We start from the raw sequence: 13,207 nt of genomic DNA, 5'->3' as shown, positions 1-13,207 counted from the left end.
CTCTCTCTCCTGCTACTCTCTCCTCTTCCATCCTATCATCTCTTCCCTCTGCTAAATCCTTCTCCCTCCGATCTCCCGATTCTGCCTCCTCAACCCTCCTCTCCTCCCTTTCTGCATCTTTTGACTCTCTATGTCCCCTATCCTCCCGGCCGGCTCGGTCCTCCCCTCCTGCTCCGTGGCTTGACGACTCATTGCGAGCTCACAGAAGAGGGCTCCGGGTAGCCGAGCGGAAATGGAGGAAAACTAGACTCCCTGCGGACCTGTCATCTTTTCACTCCATCCTCTCTACATTATCTTCCTCTGTTTCCGCTGCTAAAGCCACTTTCTACCACTCTAAATTTCAAGCCTCTGCCTCTATCCCTAGGAAGCTCTTTGCCACCTTCTCCTCCCTTCTGAATCCTCCTCCTCCTCCCCCTCCCTCCTCCCTCTCTGTGGATGACTTCGTCAACCATTTTGAAAAGAAGGTTGACGATATCCGATCCTCATTTATTAAGTCAAATGACACCGCTGGTCCTGCTCACACTGCCCTACCCTATGCTTTGACTTCTTTCTCCCCTCTCTCTTCAGATGAAATCTTGCGACTTGTGACGGCCAGCCGCCCAACAACCTGCCCGCTTGACCCTATCCCCTCCTCCCTTCTCCAGACCATTTCTGGAGACCTTCTCCCTTACCTCACCTCGCTCATCAACTCATCCTTGACCGCTGGCCATGTCCCTTCCGTCTTCAAGAGAGCGAGAGTTGCACCCCTCCTCAAAAAACCTACACTCGATCCCTCCGATGTCAACAACTACAGACCAGTATCCCTTCTTTCTTTCTCTCCAAAACTCTTGAGCGTGCCGTCTCTAGCCAACTCTCCTGCTATCTCTCTCAGAATGACCTTCGTGATCCAAACCAGTCAGGTTTCAAGACTGGTCATTCAACTGAGACTGCTCTTCTCTGTGTCACGGAGGCTCTCCGCACTGCTAAAGCTAACTCTCTCTCCTCTGCTCTTATCCCTCTAGACCTATCCGTTGCCTTTGATACTGTGAACCATCAGATCCTCCTCACCACCCTCTCCGAGTTGGGCATCTCCGGCGCTGCTCACTCTTGGATTGCGTCCTACCTGACAGTTCGCTCCTACCAGGTGGCGTGGCGAAAATCTGTCTCCGCACCACGTGCTCTCACCACTGGTGTCCCCCAGGGCTCAGTTCTAGGCCCTCTCCTATTCTCTCTATACACCAAGTCACTTGGCTCTGTCATATCCTCACATGGTCTCTCCTATCATTGCTACGCAGACGACACACAATTAATTTTCTCCCTTCCCCCTTCTGATAACCAGGTGGCGAATCGCATCTCTGCATGTCTGGCAGACATATCAGCTCCTGAGTGGCGCAGTGGTCTAAGGCACTGCATCGCAGTGCTAACTGTGCTACTAGATCCTGGTTTGAATCCAGGCTCTGTCGCAGCCGGCCGCGACCGGGAGACTCATGGGCGGCGCACAATTGACCCAGCGTCGTCCAGGGTAGGGGAGGGAATGGCCGGCAGGGATGTAGCTCAGTTGATATAGCATGGCGTTTGCAACGCCAGGGTTGTGGGTTCGATTCCCACGGGGGGCCAGTATAAAAAAAATATGTATTCACTAACTGTAAGTCGCTCTGGATAAGAGCGTCTGCTAAATGACTAAAATGTAAAATGTAATATCAGTGTGGATGTCGGATCACCACCTCAAGCTGAACCTCGGCAAGACAGAGCTGCTCTTCCTCCTTGGGAAGGACAACCCTACCTTACACAGAAAGCGGCACAGGTCCTAATCCAGGCACTTGTCATCTCCCGTCTGGATTACTGCAACTTGCTGTTGGCTGGGCTCCCTGCCTGTGCCATTAAACCCCTACAACTTATCCAGAATGCCGGAGCCCGTCTGGTGTTCGACCTTCACAAGTTCTCTCATGTCACCCCGCTCCTCCGCACACTCCACTGGCTTCCAGTTGAGGCTCGCATCTACTACAAGACCATGGTGCTTGCCTACGGAGCTGTGAGGGGAGCGGCACCTCCTTACCTTCAGGCTCTGATCAGACCCTACACCCAAACAAGGGCACTACATTCATCCACCTCTGGCCTGCTAGCTCACCTACCTCTACAGAAGCACAGTTCCCGCTCAGCCCAGTCAAAGCTATTTGCTGCTCTGGCACCCCAATGGTGGAACAAGCTCCCCCACGACGCCAGGACAGCGGAGTCACTGACCACCTTCCGGAGACACTTGAAACCCTACCTCTTTAAGGAATACCTGGAATAGTATAAAGCAATCCTTCTACCCCCCCCCTCCCCCACACCTCCATAAAAAAAAGAAGAAAAAAAGTGGTTGTCCCACTTGCTATCATAAGTTGAATGCACCAATTTGTAAGTCGCTCTGGATAAGAGCGTCTGCTAAATGATGTAAATGTAAATGTAATGACTACAACAGTGAAGTTTCAGTCCGCTAGGTGTATCTCTACAGCATGGGCATTTCTCTGGGTAATGTGGACATCCCCATGCATGCACCTTATCAAAATATTACTAAATCAATTTTGCACCATCCCGTTCTCTGGGCTCTGTCTGCAATCATAACCAGTATTATCTACCAGGAATAATGAAACAGAATAATATTAGATGTTTGGTGAATCTGTGAATTATGTATCAGCACCAGAGTCTTTACCACTCAAAATATTTTTTTATAGAATATATTTGATATTTATTTCATCACTCAAAATCTTGCCAAAGCATATTCTGTAGGAGGGGTTAATATGAATTTTAAATAATTTTAAATGATTTATATGAATCAGGTCATGAACATATGGACTTTGAGCGCGTGCTGCTCTGTCTCCGTGACTCAGCTGCCTCTCAACCATTGTTCTCAAACGCACACACACCCCTCCGGACCTCCCCCTCTCCACCATTCACTCACTCACTCAGTCACTCACTCAGTAACAGTCTCCTTACTGCATGATAGTCAGCAGCACCTCACAGCAAAATATGCCAAGAGTGTGCAAGAGTGTGCAAAGCATTCATCAAGGCAAAGGGTGGCTATTTGAAGAATCTCAAATATAAAATATATTTGATTTGTTTAACACTTTTTTGGTTACTACATGATTCCATATGTTTTATTTCATAGTTTTGATGTCTTCACTATTATTATACAAAGTAGAAAATAGTGAAAATAAAGAAAAATCCTTGAATGAGTAGGTGTGTCCAAACTTTTGACTGGTATTGTTTATATATTTTTTAAGAGAAATTGCTGTGCAATTTTGAAGTAGCCCAAAAACCCTCCACACACGACCGATACATTTTCACCCGTGACATAGTTTTCAAAGTAGCCCCCAATTTGCAGGAAAACCACGACCTTGGCAACACTTGGCCCGTGTGACAAAAGGCTTGTTTGTGTTAAGGCCTACTGTAGCTCTGATTGCCTATTGCGCACTAGTCTGTGTAGACTCCTGTCTTGGACAAGACATATGTTTTTATTAGATGTTATTTACTATAGTGTCTATTAATTGTCCAAATGCTCAGCAGCTTTCCCGCTCTATATTGCTACATAATCTTCACAAATGCTTAGTATATGTAATTCCCAAACATTCTAAAGCCCTATTTGCACGGGACTAGTATTACTAGAGAATGTTGGTTGTGTATTTATTACAATTTCGGACAGAATTAGTGTTTTATAACTGCCCCCTGTAATTCTCATGTATACAGTATATATATATATATATATATATATATATATATATATATATATATATATATATTTTATTAAATTGACAGTTCTTTTTTTCCTAGGCGTGAAGATATTTCCACAAGCCAGGTTCCCAAGTTTCTAAATCATCTTTGGTATAGTGTCGCATTATATTTGAATTAATAATAATAATAATCAATAGGATTTGTTAGCGAGCAGCAGTATAAGATGTCCTAAATGCCCCCCAACCTTCAGATGTGAGCTAAACAGCGCCCTTGCAGTTGATATGCGTTTTTAGGCTATGAATGAGATAGTGAACTTGTCATTTCCAAACGTTTAGCTCAGTTGTATGCTGCTTTGCAATCTAACAGCAAGGGTTGCATTAAATAGGCGCAATATTTGTTTTATGATGCATTTGGAGATGTTCAATTCATTCACACAAAACGTATTAACAAAAGCATTCACTGTGAAAGTTGATACATGTAGGCCCTTCTTATGTAGGCTATGCGCAGCACTTAGTTCAATTGATCGAATCAGTTATTATTTTCTTGCTCAAACCGCGAGCAACACCTGTCAAACTCAGACATTTCTCTCAAAACACAGGGATGTCGATTCACACGGGACCGGTAGGCTATTATCCGAGGAACTTGGAGTTTGCAAAAAAAAAAAACAGTAGGTTATTCTGTCTGGAATACATTACCCGACCTCCCCCAGTCAAAAGTTTCGCTCACATCTGAAGGCTGTGGAGCATTTAGGAGGTCTTCCGCCCTATTCGCACGGGACTAATATTACTATAGAACGTCAGTTACATAAATATTACCCCAACTTTGTTTCCATTGAACATGCAATACAAATAAAGCCATTTTAATTATTTATATGAAATGTGCCTTGGTCCTCCTTTTTTTTAATGACCAATTTACTGTGAAATGTACTATGTAATTATTAGCTCAGCATGTGTACATAATTGCATTACCTTAGCTCCCCCAGTAAAACTTATCCCGTCCGAATAGGGCTTTCTACACCGGATCGCTAAATTATCCTAATTATTATGATCACAATTCCTCAATTAAAATATTATGGCGACACTATACCAAAGATGGTTTGGTATGGTTTAGAAACTTGGGAACCAAGCTCGAGTTATCGGTGTAGCAAGTCGCCAGGAATTGTTGAAATATCTTCGCGCCAAGAAAAAAAAAAACTCCAGGCTTCGGTCATAACTGTCAATGTATAAATAATAAATAAATACAATTACAGGAGGCAGTTTGGAAAAAACTAATTCCGTACGAATCATACTCTGGAATAACGGACATTCGGGGGTAGTAAACACATAAGCAACGTTCTCTAGTAATATTAGTCCCGTGCGAATAGGGGTACAATATTCTTCCTGGGCCTGGGGGTGTATATGAACTAGAGTTGGGGGAAGGCCATGTAGCCGAAACGCGTCGGAGTTTTTTTTTTAAACGTTGTTTCCATTGAACATGCCATACAAATAAAGGCATTTTAATTAATTATATGGAGAGTGCCTTGGTCCTCCTTTCTTTATGATGACCAATTTACCGCTTTTACCGAAGAGCACCTTCTGTCTACCTAAATCTACTATTGTGTACCTTAGCAGTGCTTCCTTTCCTTCGTTTTTTCTACAAGGGTTGGGCGATGTCTGGAATGACACATCATCCCATCGACCTGTCCAAACATCGTTTGTATAGGATTGTATTGTCTATTTCTTCTTTTTTTTTTTTTTACAGGGGGCAAGGGGGAGCGCGTCGTTGAGTTGCCTAGCAACACTGTAAATGGTCTGTAATGAAGCCTGTGTTATGCCCAAACCACCTATTAAAGTCTAATCATTAGACTACAATGTGCAAATCATCTTACCAATATTGTATTTTCTTGTGTGCAAATAAATAAATATAAACCAATCATACGGTGATATGTGGTACCGATAACTTTGAATGGTGATTTGGAATCAAACGTTGTAGGCCTACAGTGTGATTCGAGACCATTTCAATGATGATTATGGACAATTAGATCGAGTGCGCAGTTCACGATAGAAGACATCACTGGGCAGTGTTCTTGGGAGAGCTAAGCAAACAGTCATACTCAGTGCGCAACAGCGGGCCAGCGCAGAGCTCACATCCTACCTACTATAAAATGTAATCGGAGATGACCCACTGGTATGGTGGAGAGAGAATGAGGGTCGATTTCCGCTTTTTGCCCACGTCGCCCTCAAATACCTCTGCGTCTGTACAAAAAGCGTTCCGTCTGAATGTGTTTTCAGTAGGCCTACAGCAGGCAATATTGTTACCCAACTCTGCAGTCTATTAAACCAGAAAAGGTGAACATGAATGTGTTCCTTGCCAGAAACCTTTAGGTAGATTAATTTATAATGAAAAGAAAAATAGGCCGAATGGTTCTCGTTGCACTTTTTATTTGTTTAATTATCAAAGCCTGTATTCACAGATGCGTTTGTGACGAAATAAATGTAGCCTATGCCAGAATAAACACTTCCACAATAATATAAATATCTGTTTAGAAGTTTAACTTGTACAAGTAATGTTAACTGCAAATTATATTGACAGTAGCCTAGTGTAGGCCTATATTATTGCCTGTTAGATGGCGCCACACAATTTGTTTTACCTAAAGCTTTGGTCAGGTGGAGGCCAGGAACTTAAGTTTAAACTTCTCATTCGATTATTCTATCATGCGATTGTTGGTTCTCTCTCGCTCTCATTATTACCATATCATTGAGACAGAAATATCTAAATGACTGTACATTTTCATTTAAGAAATGTATTGGTGACACTTTATAATTACTTGTATATTAGAGTGAGAAATGTTTGTTTATGGTCATACTGAGCTGATAATGTGAAATACATCATGTGCACATTGAGACAGGAACTGACAGCATTTTAGCAACATGAAATCTTATTAAAAGCTGTTCATATCAATTTGCACATTCTGTATTTCACATTATCAGCTCAGTATGACCGTGAATAAAGATGTATCCAAGATACATTTCTCACTTTATAATGGGTAGACATAGGTAAAAAATAGCAAACATTCACAAAGTTGTTTCTTCTTACCTCAGAAGTGATTCGCTGTGATGACTGTCTCGTAAAATACATCTGCAGCATATCTGTCTTCTCAAAATAAGGATGAGAAACTAAAATAGGAACTCTTCTGCCAGGCTTTGCATTTGTTTTTGCATGTACATCCAAGCATGACAGACAAGCATCTATTTGTATGATTTGTGGTTGATGATGGAGGGAGGTACTGTATCAATTTTCCATTCTGCACTGCACAGTACTGTATTTGTGAAGTGAGCTTAGTCTCACTTCATCTGTCAGATGTTTTGTTCAAATTTACAGTATGTGTAGTGTGTGGTTGTTGTACATGAAGAACATGAGGCACCGTACTGTACAATACCTTCTGAGTAAAACCGTGCTGATTGAAGCAGACATACAGTACCGACTCATATTTGTCTGTGAAGATATTTTATTGCATATAAAGACAACATGCTATACTGCCCAAGTTACTTGATTCAAGTTGAATAACTCCTTTTCACATTGGCACTGCTATTGATTGTGAATGACAAAACATGTAAAAGCCCATTGTAAAAAAACGGCGCAAAAGTGATATGAAAATAACAGGGTCACATTCATTAGGAAGCAAACTGAAGAAAATATACTGAAACATGGACTTGGATTTTGCTGCAGTGGGCTAAATCAGGGTCACACAGAGTGCTTCTTGGTAGTCTTCAACAAATATACTTTGAAACAAAGGTATACACCTCACACGCATGGTTCTGGGCTTTAAAAAATAAGACACCTGTACCCTGTCAGCTATAGAGTTGAAATGTATAACATTTTGAGTTTGCGTCCCAATATTACACTTTACACACATCACAGATTACTGAAACAGTTTGACATAGAAACACCAGATTTTCTGCAGGTTTTTTTAAATAGTGTTTATTATGAAAAATATTTTTACCATTTTACCCATGAGGCCACTAGGTCATTTGACTGCAGGTAAGGCCTATGTAATGTACATTTGCATTTCCATTGCCAAATGTTTTAAAACTTTTTTAATTGCACTCCCTAATGAATATGACCCAGGTATTTTTAGCCCTCCTCTTGACCTCCTTCATTTCCCCTCCCCTATACCAGCAGCAGCCAGTATCTTCTCTGCGTCAACCCCCATCTCATCGATGGCCCCATTGAGAGCCTGCAGCATGACAGTGAAGGAACGACTGGCTGAGCGGGCGTGCCTGGGCATGGCCATCTCCACCAGCCGGGTCATGTTCGTGGTCAACTCCTTCTCTGCCGCTGCCAGCCGAAGCTTTACCTCCCCCTTGGTGACTTCAGCCGACAGGTTACACGTCCGCAGGGCTTTGAGCCTTGCCGGGTCCACGCCGCGTTGCCGTGCCAACCGCTCCACGGATTCGTCATCCAGACAGAGCGAGGCCCTGGCCTTGGTGAGGATCCTCACACCCACTCTGGCGTCCACCATGGAGGCCACCAGGGGCACGGGGATGGCCGACACCCCGCCAGAGAGTGACGCGGCCGCCCAGACCAGGGCCTTGAAGGCGTCCCTCTTCTGGGTGACCAGGACTGGGGAGAGAGTGGGCAGGGCCAGGAGGAGGGCATGGGCCCGGATCTCTGGGAGGTCCCTCTCCATCTCCTCCAGGAGGCCTGGGAAGTCAAGTTTCTCCAGACAGGAGGGCCTCACTAGGAAAACCTTAGGCAGGGCCACCCCCTGGACCTTCAACAACTCCAGGCTGGCCTTACGCCTCTCCTCCAGACCCTTTTCTGTGTCCTTCTCTGAGGCCAGCAGGGCAAAGTACACAGTGTCCCTCTGCACAGAGCGGGCTGCCAGAAACACCGCCACGCTGTTGGCCTGGAGACTCTGTGTGAACGCCATGACCACCACGTTGTACCGCAGGAGCTTCACCCGCTCCATGTACCCTTCCGGGTCAAAAGGCAAGGCTGCGGGGGTGGGTGGCAAGTCCCAGAGCCTGAAGTCAGGGTGCTTGGGATTGGGATAGATGGCCATCTCCTCTGGAGGAGTGGGGCAGGGGGACAGGGCAGCTCCTTCATCCTCAGGCCCCAGGCCACGGAGGGCATTGATGAATGCAGACTTCTCAGGACACCGCTCTCCTGCCACGGCCAGGTTGATCCGGCTGATCAGGAGGTCCTCCACAGCATCCTTGACATCTGACAGCTTGTTGTTCTCAATGGACTCTTTGAGAGTCTCCAGGAGGTTCAGGCTGTGAGATACAACATCTGCTGCCATGGCTGTGAGAGAGGTGAGGTTGGTCATTAGCATAGAACAACACAAAGGAACACACACACATCTTAATAGTGGAGGATTACATTTCTTGGGCAAGTAATTGATCAATTCAATTGATAATTGATTATCTGTTATGTCCACGCAGTTTAATACTGAGGTATTTATTAGTCTCTGAATAGAAGGCAAGAACAAACGCTAACACACAGTGCAGCCCTTGAGGAACTGGAAACACAATCCCTTACTGCTTAGTCAATTGGGGATAAGTGGGAACACAATAAAACCGTTTTTTAACACAATGCATCAGATTTTAGGTATTTAACAGAATAATAATGTACATAATTGGTCAAATTACAGTATTGGATAAGTGGTAAGTGTTGTGTAAACAAACACACAATCTTAGATCCAAATAACTGTCTGGTCTACAGTACTAATGTATGCTACTGTCTATGCCTTACCTTAGACCTAGATGGAAAGCCCTAAGGGCAGACGTTAAAAGGGAAATACATCCTTATCCAATGATTAATAGCAGATACTGTATATCCTCAATACAAGTGAAGTGTGCTGACTGTGTCTGCTAGATCTATTTACAGGCTCTGTACTGTGAGTGGATCATTCTAATCCTGTAATCCCACCCTTAATCCAGTGTGAGCACATACACACGACAGAGTCCATGATGCTCACACTGACAAGTGGCAGGTGATGTGGACATGTTTTTATTCATTTTCATTTTCTTCTAATCCAAACCTGAGGAATAACACAGGTGTTTGTACGTGGGTTTGTTCGGTAGCTCTTTAAGAATTCCTTGATTGCAACAGGTTAGTTTCTCTTCCTCAACACATAATTTCACAGTTTTGGTATTAAAACGAAAAAGTAGGGTGTAACTGATAATGCTTTCATTTACTCTATCGATACTTAGTCTGATGTGAGTTTCCAACCAGGGACTCATGCCTGGATATCTGTGAAAGTAGCAGTTCTATGATACACAATAACTTCCTACAATACCAAAGAAACAACCACCACAACACAACCAGATTTCCAGTAACTCACACACACACCTCTTTGTGTTTTGTGTTTAGAGGAAACCATGCGAGAAACCTCTGCCCACATCTGAGAGTTTCAGGGTTAATTTTAAACATCTGCCTTCCAATCAGAGCCTGTTGGTCTGTCTTCACATACACTAGCAGATGGTTGAGATCACCTTAAATCAGTTTCCTTTGAGTATTGTGATAAAAGCTCAAACTGAGAATGGGTTTAGAAGTGGGTTTGTAAACATTGTGGCTTTGCAGTTATCGTGTCAAATGGAGTGTCTCCATCTAGTGGTTGTTTATAGGATATGATCTTGAACGGATACATCTTAATTAAATCAACATAGAATAAATGGTGAATGAATTGGATTAGTTCTATAGAAAACATCTACTGTTCTCTACAGTCATACCATCTGTATAGCCACTGTCCAATACAATTTGTGGAGATAATAAATAGACATCCAACTTGTGACACCATGTATTACAGAGGAGGCTGGTGGGAGGAGCTATAGGAGGACTGGCTCGTTGTAATGGCTGGATTGGAATTAATGGAACAGAGTCATACATGTGGTTTCCATATGTTTGATACCATTCCATCTATTCCATTCCAGCCATTACAATGAGCCTGTCCTCCTATAGCTTCTCCCACCAGCCTCCTCTGCTGTATTAATAAGTAGACGGGACTCCATAGTGTTAGCTTTAGGAAGGTCTTTAACAAGATAAAACCGTATATTGATACAGAGCATTTGGGGTACTGTAGAACATCATGCTACAAGATAGTTAAAACATATATATAAAAAAAAAAAACATAATTTACAAATTCTTTGAACAAATTTCAGATAACAAACAACTAAAATACACACAATCATCAAAAGTAAGGTAGTGCCTCAATATATAGGGTTAGGGTTAAATCAAAATGCAAAAACATGAATGGACAGAGGAGAAAAATGAGAAATGGTTTGACCTCTACTTCTCCAAACCACATCTTAGTCAGTCCTTCCCCATGGTGACACAAATACGGAATCATTTTACATAAACTTCCATTGCAAATACTTGTTATCTATGTGCAACTAGCAACAAATTGTAATAAACATTTACAACCACCAGGTAGATACCGGCTGATACAGGGCTGAAAAAGAAAGAATTACCAAAACTATTAACTACAGTAGTTTCAGTTAAACAAAGTCTCTGTATCATCATAAAACATTCAATCTGGAATATGAGAAAACACCACATGGCTGTATAATAGAAGCCATAGTACTGTATGCTATCCCCCATTTGTTTCTAGCCAAAATTGCTGTGTCACTCTCCACCCATAATAGCCTTGACGTTGGAGTAAAGCAATGTATCCTCATCATCCTCAAAAGGCAAGGCTGCGGGGGTGGGTGGCAAGTCCCAGAGCCTGAAGTCAGGGTGCTTGGGATTGGGATAGATGGCCATCTCCTCTGGAGGAGTGGGGCAGGGGGACAGGGCAGCTCCTTCATCCTCAGGCCCCAGGCCGCGGAGGGCGTTGATGAATGCAGACTTCTCAGGACACCGCTCTCCTGCCACGGCCAGGTTGATCCGGCTGATCAGGAGGTCCTCCACAGCATCCTTGACATCTGACAGCTTGTTGTTCTCAATGGACTCTTTGAGAGTCTCCAGGAGGTTCAGGCTGTGAGATACAACATCTGCTGCCATGGCTGTGAGAGAGGTGAGGTTGGTCATTAGCATAGAACAACACAAAGGAACACACACACATCTTAATAGTGGAGGATTACATTTCTTGGGCACGTAATTGATCAATTCAATTGATAATTGATTATCTGTTATGTCCACGCAGTTTAATACTGAGGTATTTATTAGTCTCTGAATAGAAGGCAAGAACAAACGCTAACACACAGTGCAGCCCGTGAGGACCTTACTGCTTAATCAATTGGGGATAAGTGGGAACACAATAAAACCGTTTTTTAACACAATGCATCAGATTTTAGGTATTTAACAGAATAATAATGCACATAATTGGTCAAATTACAGTATTGGATAAGTGGTAAGTGTTGTGTAAACAAACACACAATCTTAGATCCAAATAACTGTCTGGTCTACAGTACTAATGTATGCTACTGTCTATGCCTTACCTTAGACCTAGATGGAAAGCCCTAAGGGCAGACGTTAAAAGGGAAATACATCCTTATCCAATGATTAATAGCAGATACTGTATATCCTCAATACAAGTGAAGTGTGCTGATTGTGTCTGCTAGATCTATTTACAGGCTCTGTACTGTGAGTGGATCATTCTAATCCTGTAATCCCACCCTTAATCCAGTGTGAGCACATACACACGACAGAGTCCATGATGCTCACACTGACAAGTGGCAGGTGATGTGGACATGTTTTTATTCATCTTCATTTTCTTCTAATCCAAACCTGAGGAATAACACAGGTGTTTGTACGTGGGTTTGTTCGGTAGCTCTTTAAGAATTCCTTGATTGCAACAGGTTAGTTTCTCTTCCTCAACACATAATTTCACAGTTTTGGTATTAAAACGAAAAAGTAGGGTGTAACTGATAATGCTTTCATTTACTCTATCGATACTTAGTCTGATGTGAGTTTCCAACCAGGGCCTCATGCCTGGATATCTGTGAAAGTAGCAGTTCTATGATACACAATAACTTCCTACAATACCAAAGAAACAACCACCACAACACAACCAGATTTCCAGTAACTCACACACACACCTCTTTGTGTTTTGTGTTTAGAGGAAACCATGCGAGAAACCTCTGCCCACATCTGAGAGTTTCAGGGTTAATTTTAAACATCTGCCTTCCAATCAGAGCCTGTTGGTCTGTCTTCACATACACTAGCAGATGGTTGAGATCACCTTAAATCAGTTTCCTTTGAGTATTGTGATAAAAGCTCAAACTGAGAATGGGTTTAGAAGTGGGTTTGTAAACATTGTGGCTTTGCAGTTATCTTGTCAAATGGAGTGTCTCCATCTAGTGGTTGTTTATAGGATATGATCTTGAACGGATACATCTTAATTAAATCAACATAGAATAAATGGTGAATGAACTGGATTAGTTCTATAGAAAACATCTACTGTTCTCTACAGTCATACCATCTGTATAGCCACTGTCCAATACAATTTGTGGAGATAATAAATAGACATCCAACTTGTGACACCATGTATTACAGAGGAGGCTGGTGGGAGGAGCTATAGGAAGACTTGCTC

The 13,207-nt window shown here is 42.9% G+C and overlaps 2 protein-coding genes across 2 annotated transcripts; both read right to left on the bottom strand.

The window, feature by feature from the left end:
• Positions 1 to 7,672: 7,672 nt before the first annotated feature.
• On the bottom strand, positions 7,673 to 9,545 carry LOC121559405 (interferon-inducible GTPase 5-like). The gene is made up of 2 exons (XM_041872632.1): positions 9,427 to 9,545; positions 7,673 to 8,976 (listed from the first exon to the last, which is right to left on the bottom strand). The coding sequence occupies exon 2, from the start codon at positions 8,972 to 8,974 to the stop codon at positions 7,826 to 7,828; it is 1,149 nt and encodes a 382-aa protein (XP_041728566.1). The 5' UTR covers positions 8,975 to 8,976; positions 9,427 to 9,545; the 3' UTR covers positions 7,673 to 7,825.
• Positions 9,546 to 10,711: 1,166 nt separating this feature from the next.
• LOC121559409 (interferon-inducible GTPase 5-like) lies at positions 10,712 to 12,233 on the bottom strand. The gene is made up of 2 exons (XM_041872636.1): positions 12,114 to 12,233; positions 10,712 to 11,678 (listed from the first exon to the last, which is right to left on the bottom strand). The coding sequence occupies exon 2, from the start codon at positions 11,674 to 11,676 to the stop codon at positions 11,299 to 11,301; it is 378 nt and encodes a 125-aa protein (XP_041728570.1). The 5' UTR covers positions 11,677 to 11,678; positions 12,114 to 12,233; the 3' UTR covers positions 10,712 to 11,298.
• Between the last annotated feature and the right edge of the window lie 974 nt (positions 12,234 to 13,207).

Source organism: Coregonus clupeaformis, unplaced genomic scaffold (genome assembly GCF_020615455.1).
Source record: "Coregonus clupeaformis isolate EN_2021a unplaced genomic scaffold, ASM2061545v1 scaf0493, whole genome shotgun sequence".
Taxonomy (NCBI): domain Eukaryota; kingdom Metazoa; phylum Chordata; class Actinopteri; order Salmoniformes; family Salmonidae; genus Coregonus; species Coregonus clupeaformis.
Note: the sequence above shows the minus strand (reverse complement) of the source record. Positions and strands in the feature narration are given on the sequence as shown.